Here is an 18580-nt window from a genome sequence, read left to right as displayed (position 1 = left end):
ATTCAAATCATTAAATTGTGATTAATACTTAAATAGATTTGTTTTTTAACAAAAAAAAAGTATAATCAGTATTTTTCATCCTGGACCCAATTTTTCCATGTTTTTGTGCCTAAGTAATTCATGGGAACAACATTTTTTATGCCTTCATGCCGGTGATAGCTGCGGCCAGAAGCATTGTTTTCAGGTTGGCTGTCCATCCGTCCATCCTGTCCTTGTGAAAATATCTCAAGAAGGCCTTGAGGGAATTCATTCAAATGTGGCACAAAGGTCGACTTGGACTCAAGGATAAACTGATTAGAATTTTGTGGTTGAAGGTCAAAGGTCAGTGTGACCTCACAAAATATGTTTTTGGGGCCATAACTCTAGAATTCATACACTATGACAAAATTTGACACAAATGTCTAACAGGATAAAATAATGAAGGTCAAAGGTCAGCTTGACTGTGACATCATCATGTTTTAATGTCATATCTCAGGAACAGAAGGAGAGACATTTGGTCAGATCAATTTTCAATTGGTGACTCTAATCTTGAAACTGTGCTGATTGTATAGATCTTCTGTGTGTGAAGCATCCATGTTTTCACTGACATGAATGGAGACTGTCAGAGACACTGGACTGGTGGGCGGAGTCATACAACCACAGGGTGGACTGGTGGGCGGAGTCATACAACCACAACAACAACAAAAAGAAAACAGAGAGCATAAAACACACAAAAAAGACATAGATATGAAAAGATATGTTGTTCCCATACGACACTAAGACACAAAAACATGGGAAAATAACGTCCAGTTTGAAAGAAGTCCCCCTCATTAACTGTGTCTGCAGTGAAGGTGAATAAAGGTTTGTATTCCATGAAATCAACATATGGCCTGTAACATATTGTATTGTTGTTGTTGTTGTTGTTTTTTTCCAGCATTAATCCGTAAGCAGCACACTGCTGAGCTTCATCTCGGAGACTTCCTCGTCTTCCTCAGGAGGGTGGTGTCCTCCAAGGCCATCCAGTCCAAGATGGCCTCCCCTAAATGGACTGAAGTGCTGCTCAACATTGCAGCGCAGAAATGCTGCTCAGGTACAACAAGCTTGTCACTGCTGTTGGATGGAAACCATGGATCTCCATATTTTGTCTATTAAAATTTTTTGGTAAATCAGTGCTGCTGGTTACCCTTTACATCTTTATGTGGGTTTTACAAATACTTAAGTAATGAAAAGTTTTTAAAAGATTGATTTTAAAAGAGCAACTAAATCTCATCACTCCACTGGATCCTCAGCTCCGTCTACACCAAGCAGTCTGGTTCAGGGTTCAGTTCAGTTCAGTTCAGTTCAGTTCAGTTCAGTTCAGTTCCGTACGCATATTTGCTGTGTCCACGGTGAAAAGTTGTAGATGGTACCAACAGAACCGTTCCTTCCCGTTCCCCATGTTTGGTCCCCCCTCTGTTGGGGTACCTAGCACACAGATCTGGTACTAAAAGGTGGAGGGAGCTGTGAACACTGCAGTCTGATTGGTCAGTAGAGGACGGTCACTCTGGTTTTATGTAACCTCTTCATATGCATGAGTTGATGATGTGAATCCATCAGCACACCTTAAATTTCAATATGACAACTTTGAGCATCACTTTAGTTTTTATATGACACACACTCTCAGTAATGAGTGGATCTTCAAGTGTTAAAAAAAATATAGATTAATTTGGACCAGATTATGTGAACATCATATATTCTAACCCCCTGGTGGCTGCTGGTTGCAGGGGTCCCTCTGGTGGGAAACTTGAGAACTCGGCTCCTCGCTCTTCACGTGTTGGAGGCCGTCCTTCCTGCCTGTGAGGCCAACATGGAGGACGACCAGATGACACAGGTGTGCCACTCTCTTTGCTCGGTACAGGTCCTCAGTAACAGTCAGTGAGCTCATACAGTTTGTTCTCTTCCAGGTCGTTGAGCGTCTGTTCGCCCTGTTGTCTGACTGCATGTGGGAAGCTCCTGTCGCTCAGGCCAAACACTCGGTCCAGATCAAAGAAAAAGTTCAGGAACTCAAACTGCAGGTGAGAAACTGACCGTTCTCCTCTCCTGCTCGTGTGTGTTGATTAGCATTTATTTGTCTGAGTGACTGACGGTGTCTTTAATCCACAGGGAGAGGCAGAGGAGGAGGACGAGAACCTTCCCATTCAGGAAGTGTCCTTTGACCCGGAGAAGGCTCAGTGCTGTGTGGTGGAGAATGGCCAGGGGCTGACGCATGGCAGTGGGGGGAAAGGCTACGGCCTGGCGTCCACTGGGATCTCCTCTGGATGTTACCAGTGGAAGGTAGAGTACTGTTTTATTTAATCATTGGGCTGTAACAGTGTGTGTGTCTGTGTTTAGAGCTGCAACAAACAATTATCTTCATCGTTATTTAATCTGTTGCAGGCATGGGACAATATGATCATCCTATAATTGTCTTTATACATGGCATAAAAAATACCACTGTTATCATAGCTGTTGTGCTTCATAGTTTCTCTGTAAATTTTAGTACAGTTACAAGAGTCAGCTGTTGTAAACATCAGGGCTGAATTTTAAATAATTATGGAAGGACTGAAGTAATGACAGGGCAGTAACTGATGAGAGTTTTACAAAGAAGTCGTCTGCCTGTTTCGATTCACTTCATGTTTTGTTTCTGTAGTTTTACATCGTGAAGGAGAACCGAGGCAACGAGGGCACGTGTGTGGGTGTTTCACGATGGCCCGTGCACGACTTCAACCACCGCACCACATCAGATATGTGGCTGTACCGAGCGTACAGCGGGAACCTGTATCACAACGGGGAGCAAACACTGACGCTCAGCAGCTTCACTCAGGGAGACTTCATCACCTGCGTCCTGGACATGGAGGCCAGAACCATCTCCTTCGGCAAGAATGGAGAGGTGAGAGATGTCAGCTCGACATCAGATACCACAGCAGACTTCTCCTCAGGGTTCTGTATCCATCCCTAACTGTGAACTTGTGATCCCACAGGAACCAAAGTTAGCCTTCGAGGATGTCGACGCCACAGAGCTCTACCCCTGTGTGATGTTCTACAGCAGCAACCCAGGAGAGAAGGTAAGAGATATTTATTCTGAAAAAAAAAAATATATATATATATATATATATATATATTTTTTTTTTTACACAGCTTGTTGCAGGTTACCATCAGGTACCCGACCTGGTGCAGGACTCTGAATGAGACTTCAGTTATACTATACGAGTTGTGTGAGAGTTTGTGATCAGATGATTTGATATAGTTTTGCTGTTGTTAAATGCTGATCAACAATTTGTCATTTTTGGATTCTTCGTTTACCAGAGACATGTGAGAAGAACACATTTTTCTTCACAAAGTTCAGGTAACACAGTGCGACTATCTGGTATATAAATGGTCCTTTTGTGGGTGAAGTATTTCTTTAAAAAGTCTTTTGGCCTTAAAAGCCATGAACTAGTCCTAGATTTCAATTTGTGAGGTCGTCACTGTCACAAACATTTGATCTAATTTAATTTATCCGTGTTTATTTTCTTTTCGTCAAAACGAGTTGAGCTCTTCTGTGTAAAAGTCATTTCTGATGTTACAAGTCTCTAAAGCTCCCACTGAACCTCATACTGTGTTTTTATTTTTCACTTGCACTGAGCTGTTGGCAAAATGTAGATGAACCCAACTCACTCTAATGACAATATTCCTTCATAAAACCTCCCTCTGCACTGGATCACATATGTACTACTGATCTTTATTCTGACCTGCAGCGCTTGAATAAGAAAAAGATGATGTGTCCAAAAATCTGTCTTAAATTTTGTTAAAAAAAAAAAAAAAAAAACTCTTTAAAGGTCTTAAAAAGCATAAAATTGAAGATGTTGTTGATGATTCTCAGTCGTCTAGGTCATGGTGATCTTAAGTGCTGTATCGTAGGCGACTGGACGTTGAAGACGTCTCACCTCTCATCCAAGAGGCTCCTTCAGTTCTAACGGACTGGTGCGGAGTCGTCGGCTTTAAACTCTGTGTGGGTGTGAACCCTGAAAGAGTCGTTGAGATCACGTGAGCTCTGAGTTTCAGAGTCGTTTAGGTCACATGTGAGTCGTTGACCAACCTGGCCATCATGTGTAAAATTAGGGTTTGATGGGTCCAGGTGTGAATGAGTGTTCGACCATCGTTAAACAGAAGAGGTGGACTACGACACCATTTATCATCCACCTACAATGCAGTGTTGGGATCCTTCTCCAGACGCCCATTCTCATACCTGTAGACACCATGTGACGTTGTAAAAATGTTGATTAATGTGCGTTCTCCTTCACACTGTAAATACCGTAAATGAATGATATTAAAAACACACTTCACTCTCCAGGTAAATCTTTTATTTCCACCTGCTCTGTGATGACGGGTGGTGCAACAGGCGAAAAGCAAGAATCAGCATTTATTATCATGTCAGAAACATCAGAATTTTCGAAGAAGTTGTGAAGCTTCTCATGTCGACTTAACTTGCTGTTTTCCTTCATGTTATTTGGCTCTTTTTCTTCTGCTCTCTGAAAAAGTGTAAATCTTAAATCGAATCTGAATGATGGCTTTAACAGTGTCTCTCTGTGTATTTACTGTATCTGTGAAAACACAGTGTTGTATTTATATATTCTGCTTATTTTGTCCAGGTTAAGATCTGTGACATGCAGATGAGGGGGACGCCTCGAGACCTCTTACCTGGTGACCCAGTCTGCAGCCCCATGGCCACTGTCCTGGCCGAGGCCACCACACAGCTGATCCGCATCTTACATCGCACTGACCACTGGACCCATCGCATCAACAAGACCATGATCGAGCGCCTCCACAAGATCAAACCTTGCTTCAGAGAGTCTGCCAGTGCCTCAGGTGGCGGTGGGGGTCAGCGGCTGAAGAAGAGTCGCTCTGTGCAGAGCCGTGAGGAGCACGACGCCCAGAGAGAAAGCCAAGAAACACCCACCAGGACGGAGGAGGAGAGGGGACGCCACGGACGGCAGCACGGCCTGGGGGAGCTGTCGGAGCACCACCTGAGGACGCTCTGCACGGAGGTGTGGCCGGTCCTGGCGGTGATCGGAGGGGCAGACGCAGGCCTACGTGTAGGTGGGCGATGTGTGCACAAACAGACGGGGAGGCACGCTACTCTGCTGGGCGTGGTGAAGGAAGGCAGCACCTCAGCGAAGGTGCAGTGGGACGAGGCTGAGATCACCATCAGGTACCGGGGGAAACATTTTGCTGTGACACCTTTATTTAACATTTTTCTTTGTCTGTTTGTCGCTCTGTTTGTTATTTACTGTTCTTTTTTATATGTTTACCAAATTATTATCTAGTTACCGGTAGGCCTGTCACGATAATTACCTTATCAACTTAACTATGACATGAGCTCGGTCATTTTGCTGACCTCGATGTTGCCAGTTGTGTTTACATGCACGTTTGTTAACAAGACTGTCACCAAAAAAAATTAGCCAACATGATGCCATAATAACCAGCAGGGTTTTGACGACCATTTTAAGACTTGGGCGCTCCGTAAATCCACCAGCAAACCGCCCGGCTCCCAGGCCGTCCGTCCTTGGGAGCCAACTACAGCACATTGACTGGAGCAAACTGTGGTTTTCTACATGTCACAAGAGGCAACAGTTGTTTTTGCTTTTGTTGGCCATATTTTTATGCCTCCACATCGGCGAAAGCTGTGGACGGTGGTATTATGTATTTGGGTTGTTCGTCCATTCATCCTTTTGTCCGACAGGACACAATATCTCAAGAACGCCTTGGGGGATTTCTTTTCAAATTTGGCGCAAACATCTACTGGGACTCAATGATGAAGAGATTAGGTTTTGAAGGTCAAAGGTCACTATGACCTTGCATCCATGTCATTCTCGTGAGCGCAATATCTCAAGAAGTCCTTGAGGGAGTTACCTCAAATATGACACAAACATCCACATGACCTCAGGATTAAACTGATTATAATTTGTTGGTCAAAGGTCACAGTGACCTGTTCCATCATATTCTTGTGAATGCAGTATCTCAGAAACACCTGGAGGGACTTTCCTTCACATCTGATATAAACACCTGCTTGGACTCAACAATAAAGTGATTGGAATCCACGGCTTTCGCTGGAGTGAAGGTATATTGTTTTTGGGTCTTCAGTTCATAGGTTCGTCCGTCGATATCTCAAGAACACCTTCAGGGATTTTTTAAAAATTTGGCACAAACATTCACTTGGGCTTAATGATGAATGTATTTGACTTTGGTGGTCAAAGTTCAAGGTTGCTGTGACCTTCCATCTGTCTTGTTCTTGTGAATGTGATATCTCAAGAACACATTGAGAGAATTTCTTCAAATTTGGCACAAACACCCACTTGGACTCAAAAATGAATTGACTAAAATTTGTTGGTCAAAGGTCACAGTGACCTCACAGAACTTTTTTTTTGGCCATAACTTGAGAATGCATATGCTAATTATGATGAAATTTCACACAAAAATCTAACAGGATAAAATAATGAAGGTCAAAGGTCAGCTTGACTGTGACATCATCATGTTTTAACATCATATCTCAGGAACAGAAGGGGAGACATTTGGTCAGATACTGAATTGGTGACTCTAATCTTGAAACTGTGCTGATTGTATAGATCTTCTATGCTGCCGGTGGAAGGATGTGACATATGACATGGATGCAAACTCAGTGTAACTTGACTGGTGCGTGGAGGTGTACAACCAGATTGACGGAGCTGTCAGCCTACAATTACGCGGGGCTGTAATTGTAGTTTATTAAGTCTCAAACTGAGTAATTTTGGGCTACTCCTACAAATCTACTGTAATTTTGTATATACTTTCTTGGATAAATTAACAAGTGTTAATCACTTTTTTTAAAAAAATATGTCAAATATTTTTCTCATATTCTAATTCCAGTGTCTGTACTGACATTATTACACTATTATATTATTGTTATATCAGTGGTCACAAAATGACATTAATGTAACTTATTACCGTTCTCTCTGGGACGATATATTGCTCAGTGAAAGTAGTTATGGTGACAGGACTAGTTACCACTTTACATTTATTTTGATTTTAACAACATCAGCCATGTAAAGATTTTGGCTCTCACTGCTGTTGGGTAAAAAACGTTCTGAGTTATCTTCTTGTACTTTGTGTACATTGTGAATGATACTTTATTGGGGGAAAAACCCTTTGAATTCCTGTCGGGGCAGATCAGATGATTGTTGGTCCAACAGCAGTGCTGTGCATGACGTTCTGTTCTGGTTATTTATGTGACATGTGCTGTGGCGCTCGGTCATCAGCAGGATGACCACATGGCTGATAAACTGTATATTCTAACACAGATGAAGCTGAATGTTTGTTCACTGCCTGTGTTCACACTCCTCTGACACTCTGCGTTAGCCTCTTCATTACTTTTTCACCCTTTCATCTTCCCTCACTCTCATTTTGTCTTCATGTCACTGACTTGTCCTTTGCGTCATTAATCCATGACTCTTCTGCATGACCCAATCAATCATCATGCGGCATGTTTTTGTTTCATACCCAACACATTCCATCTTTTTATTTGTCTTGCATGCTGTGCTCTTTCTCTCCTGCCCTTTCCCTCACTTTGTGTTTCCTTCCCTTGTCTCCTTTCACTCTCCACTCCCTTCTATTAAAGCTTCCCAACTTTCTGGTCGCCTAGTGACACTCCACTATACAACCTGGATCCCTGCGAGCCGCTGCCCTTCGACGTGGCGCGTTTCCGCGGCCTCACCGCCTCGCTGCTGCTGGACCTCACCTACCTCACCAGCATCCACGAGGAAACCGCCGCCAAGCTCAGCGCACGCCGCCATGAAAAGAAGCATCGCAACGCAGCCTCGACCGGGCACGAACCAACCAGTAATGAAGAGAAGGCGGAGAGCGAGGGGCACAGCCGTAATGAACAAAAGGAGAACACTGGAGCCTCATCAGGAGCAGCTCCAAACACCACGACCTCTGACCTGCGTGTGTCCCACAGCCTGGACGAGGTGAAAGCACACGTGGCTCCAAACTCTAAGTCAGAAAGTGAGATCTCCTCTGTGGTTAGCGGAGGGGCAGGCGGGAACGAGACCCTTTTCACCACAGCTCCTCACACTCCTGCTGAGGGGAACAAGAAGAAAGGTCATGAGCACGGCTCCCGCAGTCATGAGCCGTCTCCTTCCTGCATCGCCACGCAGTCTGAGATCCACGCTGTGCAGCTGTCATATCTCTACCTGGGAGCCATGAAGACCCTCAGCGCCCTGCTCAGCTGCAGCAAGTATGCTGAGCTGCTGCTCATACCAAAGGTACTGCAGCAGTACAGTTTAATCTCTCATGTGTTCTTCTTACAGGCAGTTATTTAACATTTTGGGAAATATGTTTATTTGCTTTCTTGCTGAGGGTTTGATGATAGGATAGATTACAGCTCTCTTATCTGTCTGTTAAATATGAAGTTGGAGCTAACAGTTGGTTAGCATAACTCAGCACCACATTCTGTATAAAAGAACTGGACTTAGCCTCCAGGCCTGAAGCGTGAAGCCAATGCAAAGTGCCATAAGCCACATCCACACAAATATGTTTTCATTTTAAAACAGTGCTTCCAATCAAAACAATCTTCATACACACCAGCGTTTTAGCATCATTTCATAAATAATCTTTGTCCATAGTAACGCGCCTGAAAATGCATAAAGCATGACCAGTCACATACACCAGACATGCACATGCCGAACAGGACGCAGATTGTCTACTTGATGGTGAAAAGTAAGACCAGAGATTTCTTTGCTTAGATTGATAACGAGGTGGAACTGTTTCTGACAGTAACACATGAGCATGAGGCAAGGCAGCGAAGAACAGTTCGGAAGCTATTAGAAAGCAAATATGGCAACAATCATAGCAGCATCAGTAGCATTATCCATAGCCGGAAAAGGCCATGGTGATTGTAAAGAAATACCCTCAAAAGAAGGATAAAATCACTAAAGATCTGTAGTAAATGGGTCAGAAAAATCTGAGTCTGTTCATAAAACATTGAGGACGCCGAGGCCAAACAACACCGCTGATTCCACACTGCAGAAGTTGACCCATGATTTGGGACTTAGCTCCTCTACTGTCTCACTACTACTCACTATCATTATTAAATCTAATTTGTGCTGTGCTGGAGTATCTCCTCGAGTCAAATGAATCTCGATATCGATCATCTCATTTAACTCTCAGCAAGAAAGCAAATACACATATTTCTGCAAAGCAAAAAAACAACTTGAACTTTTTCTTTGTTGTTACCTTCCTCTCCTGTTTCTATGTATTTTATATAAATGGAATAATTAGAGCAATTAAAAATGAAGCAAACATAATCTGTGCGCAGAGAGACAGCTGACACAGATCCAGGTCAGATACGGGTCAGATTGATGCCAACCTGTTCTCTCTCCTGACATCAAGGTGTTACCGGAAGCACCCAGCGGGCACAACGCTGATCTGAATGCCAGCACCAGCGGAAGCACAGCTGCCACCTCGCCGGTGTGCCAGGAGGAAGTGGAGATGCGTGCGGCTCTGCAGTTCCTCATGCGCCATATGGTGAAGCGGGCAGTGATGCGCTCCCCCATCAAGCGAGCTCTGGGCCTGGCGGACCTGGAGAGGGCGCAGGCCATGATCTACAAGCTCGTTGTGAACGGGCTGATGGAGGAGCCCAGCGGGGGAAAGGCTAAGCCCGGTGAGACTGTGTGGAGGGTTGATTTACTGACTTTGTTTATTTGTTTTCTGAGAGTTCATTTTTTCATCTTTGTCTGTCGTTTCGTCTCCCGCAGGAGTGAGGAGTGAACCGGAAGGTGAGGGGGAAGGTACAGAGGGTGAGCAGTTGGCACAGACCCCAGTCACCACCAGCCCCTCTGCCTCCAGCACCACCTCCTTCATGAGCTCCTCGCTGGAGGACACCACCACTGCTACAACACCCGTCACAGACACAGAGACCGTCCCTGCCTCGGAGTCTCCGGGGGTCATGCCTCTCAGCCTCCTCAGGTCAGAACAGATGGCTGCACATATTGTCAGCCAGCGAGTGTTAATCATCAGCTGTGTCTCTCGTGTTTGATTAACTTGAGATGATTATTTTAATACTTCTGTGTGATGTCACAGGCAAATGTTCTCGAGCTACCCAACCACCACCCTCGTTCCAACCCGTCGAGCTCAGACTCCTCCTGTGTCCTCTCTGCCAACGTCTCCCTCTGATGAGGTCGGCCGCCGGCAGAGTCTCACCTCCCCTGACTCGCAGCCCTCCAGACCACAGAACAGGACAGGTACCTGTAAGTACGCCAGACTGCCATGCACGTAGATATCTGTTGTGCTGGTGAAAAGCTAAAACAGTGTGTCACAAATAAAAGCCAAAGAAAACAGCACAGTTTTTAGTTTGTTCACTGTGTTTTTGAGTTCATATAAACCAATAAAAGACTGATGGCCTTCATGACAACACAGGGTTTCCCTCAGGAATAAATTAAATGAACTCAAACTCCGTCCTAATTTCCGATCGTCAGCACAACAGTGACTTTTTCCTCACACATGCCCTCCAGATTGACGGAGCTGTCAGCCTTGAGTTCTCCCACTTGTAAAGACTCTGGAGGTTGTCTTCTGTCCTGACCTTTAAACGTGCTTCTCTGATCAATCACCGCAAAGCAGATCTACAACCAGATCAATCAATCAGTGTCACCTGCTGAGCTGAATCAATACATCCTGACACATGTCTCGTAGCACTTTAAAGCTGTTCTTCTCTGAGCAGCTCCTTATTTTGTTTTTCCCCTGTGTGACACGATCCACAATCCTGCCAGTGGCGCTGCAGCACTCCACTGATCTACAGGTGGCGCTAATGTGGCAAGACGTGCAGCAATGCACCAGAAAAGGCAGGAAGAAGAAAACTGCAAGCTCATAAACATGGATGTAAACAATGCAGGTTTCATGCCTTTAGAAAAATAGGATTTACAAGTGTTTTACGACGAACAAGATGCATTCAACAGGTTTTATAGAAGTCAAGGCTACACAGTGACTGTAAATGTAACTTTTATTTGATTTAAAGAAAACTTTTCAAGACACCTTTTAGTTATTAGATAAGATAAGATGAGCTTTATTGATCCCACACCGCGGAAATTCACTCTTTACAGCAGCTCAAGAATCAAAAGCAAAGGAAAACAGTGACATAAATACAAACAAAAGAAGAATTTATTTTGCAGCATAAACAAAAAAGTTTTCCATGCAGAACAACTGAGCTCAGATCATTAAAGAAAAACTCACCAGATTATAACGTTGTGTCAACGACACACACAAAGTGCGATGTTCTAACCTCACATATTTCAGAATAATTTCACTCACTGTGGTGTTGTTATTTGCTGCAGCTCTGTCGGACCCCAGCAGCAGGCTGTCAACATCTCCTCCTCCTCCCGCCATCGCTGTGCCTCTGCTGGAGATGGGCTTCTCTCTGCGCCAGATCACCAAAGCTCTGGAAGCCACCGGTCAGTCTCACTCAGGCTCCTCGCTGCCCGTTTGTTTCTTTATTTCATTTTGTATTCTTATTCTGACAAACTAAAGTTCAGCAGATAACAAACTTCGACCTCTACATCACTAGAGTGTGGGAAGGAGCCGTGACTACTAGAGCTACAGCTAATGATACTGTCATCATCAATTTATCTATTGATTATTATTTTATATAACTGATTTTTAACTGTTTTTAAAATGTCAGAAAATAGAATGAATGCTCGTCACATCATTTTTACACAGGTGTGGCACTTAATTTGATCTAATAAGCAGCAGGTCATATAAAAAACATTTTTATGGGTTTGACTCTGAATGTCGTGGTGTGACTTTGACCGTGAGGTGTGACTTCAATCGTGAGGTGTATTGAGGGGTCCGGTCTGTGTTCCTGTTATCTCAGGTGCTCGAGGAGAAGCAGATGCTCAGAACATCACGGTGCTGGCCATGTGGATGATAGAGCATCCAGGCACAGAGGACGAACATGACGAGCCTCACACCAGAGGCAGTGGCGTTGGCGGGGACGGGTCGGATTCGTCCTGTCCGGGCGCGATGGCCTCAGCTGGAGGCAAATCTCTGGACAGGAGCCCGTACCTGTGCTCTCCCGGAGACATCGCCAGTGCAGACGCTTCGGAAATGGAGGAGGGCTTCAGTGAGAGGTACAGAGAGAGAGTTCTCACAGGAATGAGTTTTCATATTAGAGGTCTCCACAGATCCAAAACTGACAACATGAATAAGTTAACAAGCAGTTCACCATCATAAAGAGCAGTTATAAAGTCGTAGAAACTAATTCCATGATGTCATTTGTTTATGTGCTTAAAAGATTAATCTGTAGACAGACAGACAGAACAACAGTAAAACTTTGTGTTCTCTGTAGTCCTGAGGGTCTGGAGCAGGACAGTGCATCAGCCTCCAGCGGCGGTCCGCTCAGAGGCCGCTCTGCTGCCGGCAGGAAACACCGCTTTGACCTGGCAGCTCGCACACTGTTGGCCCGCGCTGGTAAGAATATTCTACACATATATATTTAATCTTCACACTGTGTCCATCTCCCACTGCCTCAGTTTACTTGAACCTTCCTCTCCGTCTCAGCTGGACTGTACCGCTCGGTGCAGGCGCACCACAGCCAATCACGACGGGAGGTCTCATCGCTCCAACAGCAGCAGGACCCCGGCGCTCTTTACGACTTCAACCTGGATGAAGAGCTGGAGATGGACCTGGACGAGGAGACCATGGAGGCCATGTTCGGCCAGGACCTCGCCAGCGACACCGACATTCTGGGAATGTGGATCCCGGAGGTACTGGACTGGCCAACATGGGTGTGTGTGACTTTATGCTACGTCCAGAGGGCTGCCATCTTCATTCTGCTCTTTACCTGCCCTGCATCACTCTCACAGTTTATTCATTCTGTATCTGCATGCTGAACTGCTGCTTTATAAACCACTAACTCACTGATCTAACTGGCATGGAATGAAAGACTTAACTCTGAACAATAACACAAGTGTTACAACTGGCTGATGCTTTGAACTCATTAATGCAGAGCTACAGTTGATTCATGTTTCTAACACGTCACTTTGCACGGGTGCTGAACTGTGTCTAAACAACTTTGTCTCGTGTGTGTGTCGTGTTTGTCTTCATGTATGTGAATATGTGTGTGTGTTCCTCTGTGATTGCACCACACCTCGCAGCACGTGTGTGAGACAGACGATCGAGACGAAGTGGTGGTGTGCGAGCTGTGCGAGGCCAACGTGGCCAACTTCAATCAACACATGAAGAAGAGTCACCCAGGCTGCGGCCGCAGTGCCAACCGCCAAGGCTACCGCAGCAACGGCTCCTACGTGGACGGCTGGTTTGGAGGCGAGTGTGGGAGCGGAAACCCTTACTACCTGCTGTGTGGCGGCTGCAGAGAGAAGTACCTGGCCATCAAAAGCAAAGCCAAAGTCCCCATCGTGGAGAGGTGAGCACACCTGAGAATGATCAGGGGAACATTACAGGAAGTTAAACTGATAAACTCTGACGTGACTCTGTGACATGTTGTTCAGGTATAAGGGGCAGGCTCCCGACCTCCTGGGGAAGCAGGACAGTGTCTATGAAGGTGAGCTGTGTCGTGAACATTTCAACATGATGTGATGTGTTTAATGTGTCTCACACAGAAGTGTGTGTTTGTCTTTGATGTTTAACTGGTTGTGTGTGTGTCCGTCCCTCTGCAGAGGACTGGGACATGCTGGACGTTGACGAAGATGAGAAGCTGACGGGTGAAGAGGAGTTTGAGCTGTTGGCCGGCCCGTTGGGTCTCAGTGAGCGCAGGATCGTCCCCGAGGCTGTCCAGTTCCCCGACAGCGATCCGCTGGGAGCGTCTGTTGCCATGGTGACAGCCACCAACAGCATGGAGGAGACCCTGCTGCAGATCGGTGAGGAGGAGATCTCAGTACTCCTGGATACATATTTAATGCATTGATGTTAAAATAACTGTGTGTGTTTGTGTTCAGGCTGTCAGACCTCGGTGGATAAGAGTTCATCAGGCAGAGTGACCCTCGGCGAGCAGGCAGCGGCCCTCCAGAACCCCCACGACCGAGTGATGGCTCTGAGGAGGGTGACGGCCGCGGCCCAGGTGCTGCTGGCCAGGACCATGGTGATGAGAGCGCTGTCCCTGCTGTCTGTCAGGTAGGCTGCACACTCCGTCTGTCTGTCTGTGCGTCTGTGTCCAGCTCTATTCTGAAATCAGATCTTCACGGGTCCAAACTTTCTGTATTTCCACAGACTTCAGTCAAAAAATCGACTAAACAAATAAGTTGTCTGTTTAGCTGTTCGTACATTAAAGCCACTGGGTCTCATTCATGAAACGTGAGCAGAAGGAATTTGTGTGTAAACTGTTCGCAGACGGAAATTTACATGCACGTCCACATTTCATCAATATTTTAGTAGCTCCGATCTTTTCGTAGCTACTAACAAAATCTACTCCTGCTCCTGACCACTCGTAGTGCTTGTGTAAATTTAGTAAAGCACATAAATATTGCTTGTCACTATGGAAATTACAATTTTAATTCGTATTGCGCTCTGTTATGTACACAGTACACAGATGCCTTTGAAACACGTAATCTAAACATGACAAAATATTAAAAATATAACACATTTAGTTAAATTAGTTGGCAATTAGCAGGTTTAAGATCCAGGTTAGATTCATGATTATGAATTATCTATGTAAATCGACTCAGTAGATTACACGTTCTTTCTACATGTTGAATGATGATAATAAAAATATCCGTAAGGACAGCCGGATCACAGCCTCTTTGGCCTCGGTGCCGCGGTTCAGCAGGGGCAGCTGAAAGAATTATTTGAGACAACGTGTTTTTTTTGTTTTTTTTTGTGGCTTTTTGATCATTTGAATGAATAAATCTGATTTGAAAATGTTTAATTTACGTTGTATAAAACAGAGCTTTAGGCTATTAAGATTCAAATAATTTGAAGACGATGCATACAAACTGCTGTAGGCTATATGTTATCCGTATCATTTGTTAAAATAAATGTTAGATAGCTCTACATTCTGACAGCCATCACTGAATTTGAGTTTATCCATTACGCACAACACATCTCTGGTTTCCCGTTCCCACTTCATTCAAAACCCCACAAATGAATCTTCTGTTTGTTTGGTGACCGCTACGCTATCAATGATGGTTTTCAGAATGTATTATGATACAACACCTTACAGTCTGGGTTTGATGTTGACTCCAGTGGAGGCATGTCGCTGTCTTCGTCAGGAATAATTCCTGACAGAGAGGTCTCCTCAATTATGCCAGCGATGTGCTCGTCAGCAGATAGTTGTGACTGTGAGCCTCCTCCTCCTGTGGCTGCTGTGTTTTTTTGTGTGTGTGCTTATGTGTTTCTTCTTTTCTTCTTTCTGGATTGGCATTCATGATCATACACACGTGTTTACGATCAAATCTGAGTTTCCCACGGCGTTCCTGAATCCGGAGTAGGTTTTTAGTAGAGCAGGCTTTTATGTGCAAATCTACACACAGATTTACTCACTTTTCATGAATGAGGCCCACTATTTGTAGGACTTGAAAATTCATGACTGTGGTGCCCCCTGGTGGTAGAGTATCAAATGAAAGACTCTTCTTTAAACAATATATGTCATCAGAATATTTTTGAAAGATGTCATAATTATTCAAAAAAAGTGGTTTACATTCAACAAATTGGCATAAAGATAATTAATTTGGGGACGATGTCTCAGACAAAATGAATTGCTCAGATGTGCAGTATATTTCACTAAATTTTTTGAGCATCTGTTCTTCATTAATAATGAAAAACCTGTTCAGCCTTTACAGCTAATCACTAAAAACTGCATATTGTGAAATAAACCACATTAATAAAATACAAGGCCGATATAGTCACAAAATATTTTATTCATTATAACGCCTGTAATAAAAAATAAATTTAAAAAAAGCCATTTAAACTATAATTTTAATATTTTAAAAGTCTTCCTAAAATACACCTAACAGGTAGATGGAAGCAGGTCTCTGATGCCTGATTTTACATGACGTCTCTCCTCCCTCTCTCACAGCGGCTCGAGCTGCAGCCTTGCAGCAGGTCTGGAGTCTCTGGGTTTAACCGACATCAGGACTCTGGTCAGGCTGATGTGCCTGGCGGCAGCAGGCCGAGCCGGTCTCTCCACTAGTCCCACATCCGGCTCCAGCCACGCTGAGAGGCCCCGCGGGGCCGCCAAGGCCAGCAAACCCATCTCCTGTTTGGCTTACCTCAGCACAGCTGTGGGCTGCTTGGCCTCCAACAGTCCCAACGCCGCCAAGCTGCTGGTGCAGCTCTGCACTCAGGTACACAACGTTACTCATCAGCCTGGTTCTCTTAACTCATGTTATCGCTTCACTGAGATGATTTTACAGGTTTTACTGATTTTAAACAGATCAGGGTGCAATGAAGTCAGACATTTTGCCTTTATTTAGATAGAAGACAATGGAGATATGAGAGTAAATGAGGAGATAGAGATGAGGGATGAATTACATGGTCAGTCAGTACATTTCCAGTCACAGTGAAGTGGAGCTACAGTTCCAGCTGGACGAGGACATCTAACTGGCCTACTGTCCTTGTCCCAGTATACAAGCACGGGAGGGGAATCCATTTATTGAGCCAAGTATGTGCGACTCCTCTACGATAGGTGGAGATATGCCCCCTTTCAGCTTGTTAGTATTGGACCTTTTTCCTGTTGACCTATTACGTCACAGACCAAACAATGGACAAACAAGTTAGCTACGGTTAGCTAGCAGCTAACTGCTACCATGGTGGACAACTTTACAGCTCTGTACATTTGGTCCGTCCAAAAAGTCACGGCTCTGGATGTAGATTTCTCCATGTTGTTACCGGCTTCTTCTTCTCTTACACATTTAATGCTATTGGACTTCCGGGTCAAAGCCCGGGGCGGAAACTGTGGAGCATGCTCAGAGCGCCTCGGCCAGTTTGGGTCTGATTGACTGTATACATGCAGGAGTCACATGATCTGGGTCTGTTAGTCCCACTGTGACACATTCAGGACCATTTCAGTGTGTTTTAAAGTCCGGTTTTAGTCAAGGCTGACAGACCTTCAAGTTTAAGTCCGGTTTTAGTCAAGGCTGACAGACCTTCAAGTTTAAATGTCCAGTTTCTTTCGTCCTCACTGTTTCCTGATCGGCTCCCAGTTATCTGTTTAAAATAAAAACTGCAGCTTTATAAATTCTCTCTGTATAATGCAATAACTATTCCTCTCCAGAACCTGATCTCCGCAGCTACCGGTATGAATCTGACCACCGTGGACGACCCCATCCAGAGGAAGTTCCTGCCCAGCTTCCTGCGCGGCGTGGCCGAGGAGAACAAGCTCGTCACATCTCCAAACTTTGTGGTCACACAGGCTCTGGTGGCGCTGCTGGCAGATAAAGGAGCCAGACTCAGACCTGCGTATGACAAGGCTGATATGGAGAAAAGAGGTTTGTGGACACGTAGAGGAGCAAGAGATAGAAATAACCTGGTGATCAAATCTGTCACTGTGTCTGAATGTTTATTCTCACAATCAATCATTTCAAATCGATAGTTTGTGTGATGGTTAAATATCAGATACTGTTTGTGTAAGTTGATTTGCTGCTTTGTTTTCCTTTCATATTTTCCAATAACTCTTATGTTGAGTGATCAAACATATTGAACATGACACTGCCGTGATTAATGAAGCCACATCACGTACTTTTATCTTTTAAGATGTGTCAAGTCATTTTTTTTGTGGCTCCAAAAGTTTTTCCTTTTAATTTGAGTGTTTCAGTGTTTTATTAGATAGTTTTGATCATCTCATAATTAGTATTTGTGTATTTGTGTAATTCATGTATTAATAATTCATCAGTGATGTCTGTGAAGCCGTCACACACACACACACACACACACACACACACACACACACACACACACACACGGCTCATGTGTGTTCCAGTTTGTGTCTCTGTTCAGTGCGGTCACTTCTCTGTGCCTCCTGTGTTTTAATGTTTGTCACTTTCATTGTTGCTCCTTCTCTCACTCACCGGGAAATCTTGTCACCTTCTGTTCCGTGTCGAGCAGGTCTAATTGCGCATTTGTATGCCCATCCTTCCCATAATCCCTCCGCTGTAGGGCCTCTGGAGCTGGCCAACGCTCTGGCGGCCTGTTGCCTGTCCTCCAGGCTGTCCTCACAGCACCGTCAGTGGGCCGCCCAGCAGCTGGTCCGCACGCTGGCCGCCCATGACCGCGACAACAACCAGAGCCGGCCGCAGACCTTTGCCGACATGGCAGGGGACCTGCGGAAGTGCTCCTTCATCAAGCTGGAGGCTCACCAGAGCAGAGTGAGTCGATATAGGAAGAGGATCTGCCTCAGAGCTCAAAGTGTTTGATGGAAACTGTTTGGTATTAAATCAAGTGTGTTTCACTCAGGTCATCACGTGTGGGTGGTGCAGTAAGAAAGGCCTGCTGGCTACGAGTGGCAACGATGGGACGGTCAGGATGTGGAACGTAACCAAGAACCAGTACACCCTGCAGCAGACCTGCATCTTCAATAAGGAGTAAGACCTCCTGACACACAGCACAGTCTCAATATTCTGCATCC

At 44.9% G+C, this 18580-nt stretch overlaps 1 protein-coding gene across 7 annotated transcripts in view; it reads left to right on the top strand.

Annotated features, from left to right (window-relative positions):
* herc1 (HECT and RLD domain containing E3 ubiquitin protein ligase family member 1) overlaps positions 1-18580 on the top strand; it is an 83636-nt gene that overhangs the window by 45111 nt on the left and 19945 nt on the right. For 2 of the 7 annotated variants that reach the window (XM_050074747.1, XM_050071586.1), the window contains exons 31-53: positions 914-1069; positions 1743-1849; positions 1923-2033; positions 2122-2292; positions 2648-2887; positions 2979-3062; positions 4629-5188; positions 7631-8276; positions 9403-9673; positions 9768-9978; positions 10093-10259; positions 11340-11456; positions 11876-12131; positions 12350-12471; positions 12562-12788; positions 13158-13426; positions 13512-13564; positions 13680-13880; positions 13959-14133; positions 16034-16301; positions 17231-17444; positions 18061-18320; positions 18409-18536. In XM_050074747.1, coding sequence (XP_049930704.1) covers positions 914-1069; positions 1743-1849; positions 1923-2033; positions 2122-2292; positions 2648-2887; positions 2979-3062; positions 4629-5188; positions 7631-8276; positions 9403-9673; positions 9768-9978; positions 10093-10259; positions 11340-11456; positions 11876-12131; positions 12350-12471; positions 12562-12788; positions 13158-13426; positions 13512-13564; positions 13680-13880; positions 13959-14133; positions 16034-16301; positions 17231-17444; positions 18061-18320; positions 18409-18536 — 5014 coding nt within the window. The remainder of the gene's footprint in view (positions 1-913; positions 1070-1742; positions 1850-1922; positions 2034-2121; positions 2293-2647; positions 2888-2978; positions 3063-4628; positions 5189-7630; positions 8277-9402; positions 9674-9767; positions 9979-10092; positions 10260-11339; positions 11457-11875; positions 12132-12349; positions 12472-12561; positions 12789-13157; positions 13427-13511; positions 13565-13679; positions 13881-13958; positions 14134-16033; positions 16302-17230; positions 17445-18060; positions 18321-18408; positions 18537-18580) is intronic. The other 5 variants (XM_050073993.1, XM_050033580.1, XM_050072348.1 and 2 more) reach the window with 5 other exon arrangements.

Source organism: Epinephelus moara, chromosome 1 (genome assembly GCF_006386435.1).
Source record: "Epinephelus moara isolate mb chromosome 1, YSFRI_EMoa_1.0, whole genome shotgun sequence".
Classification (NCBI taxonomy): Eukaryota; Metazoa; Chordata; class Actinopteri; order Perciformes; family Serranidae; genus Epinephelus; species Epinephelus moara.
This window is presented reverse-complemented; position numbering and strand designations above follow the sequence as displayed.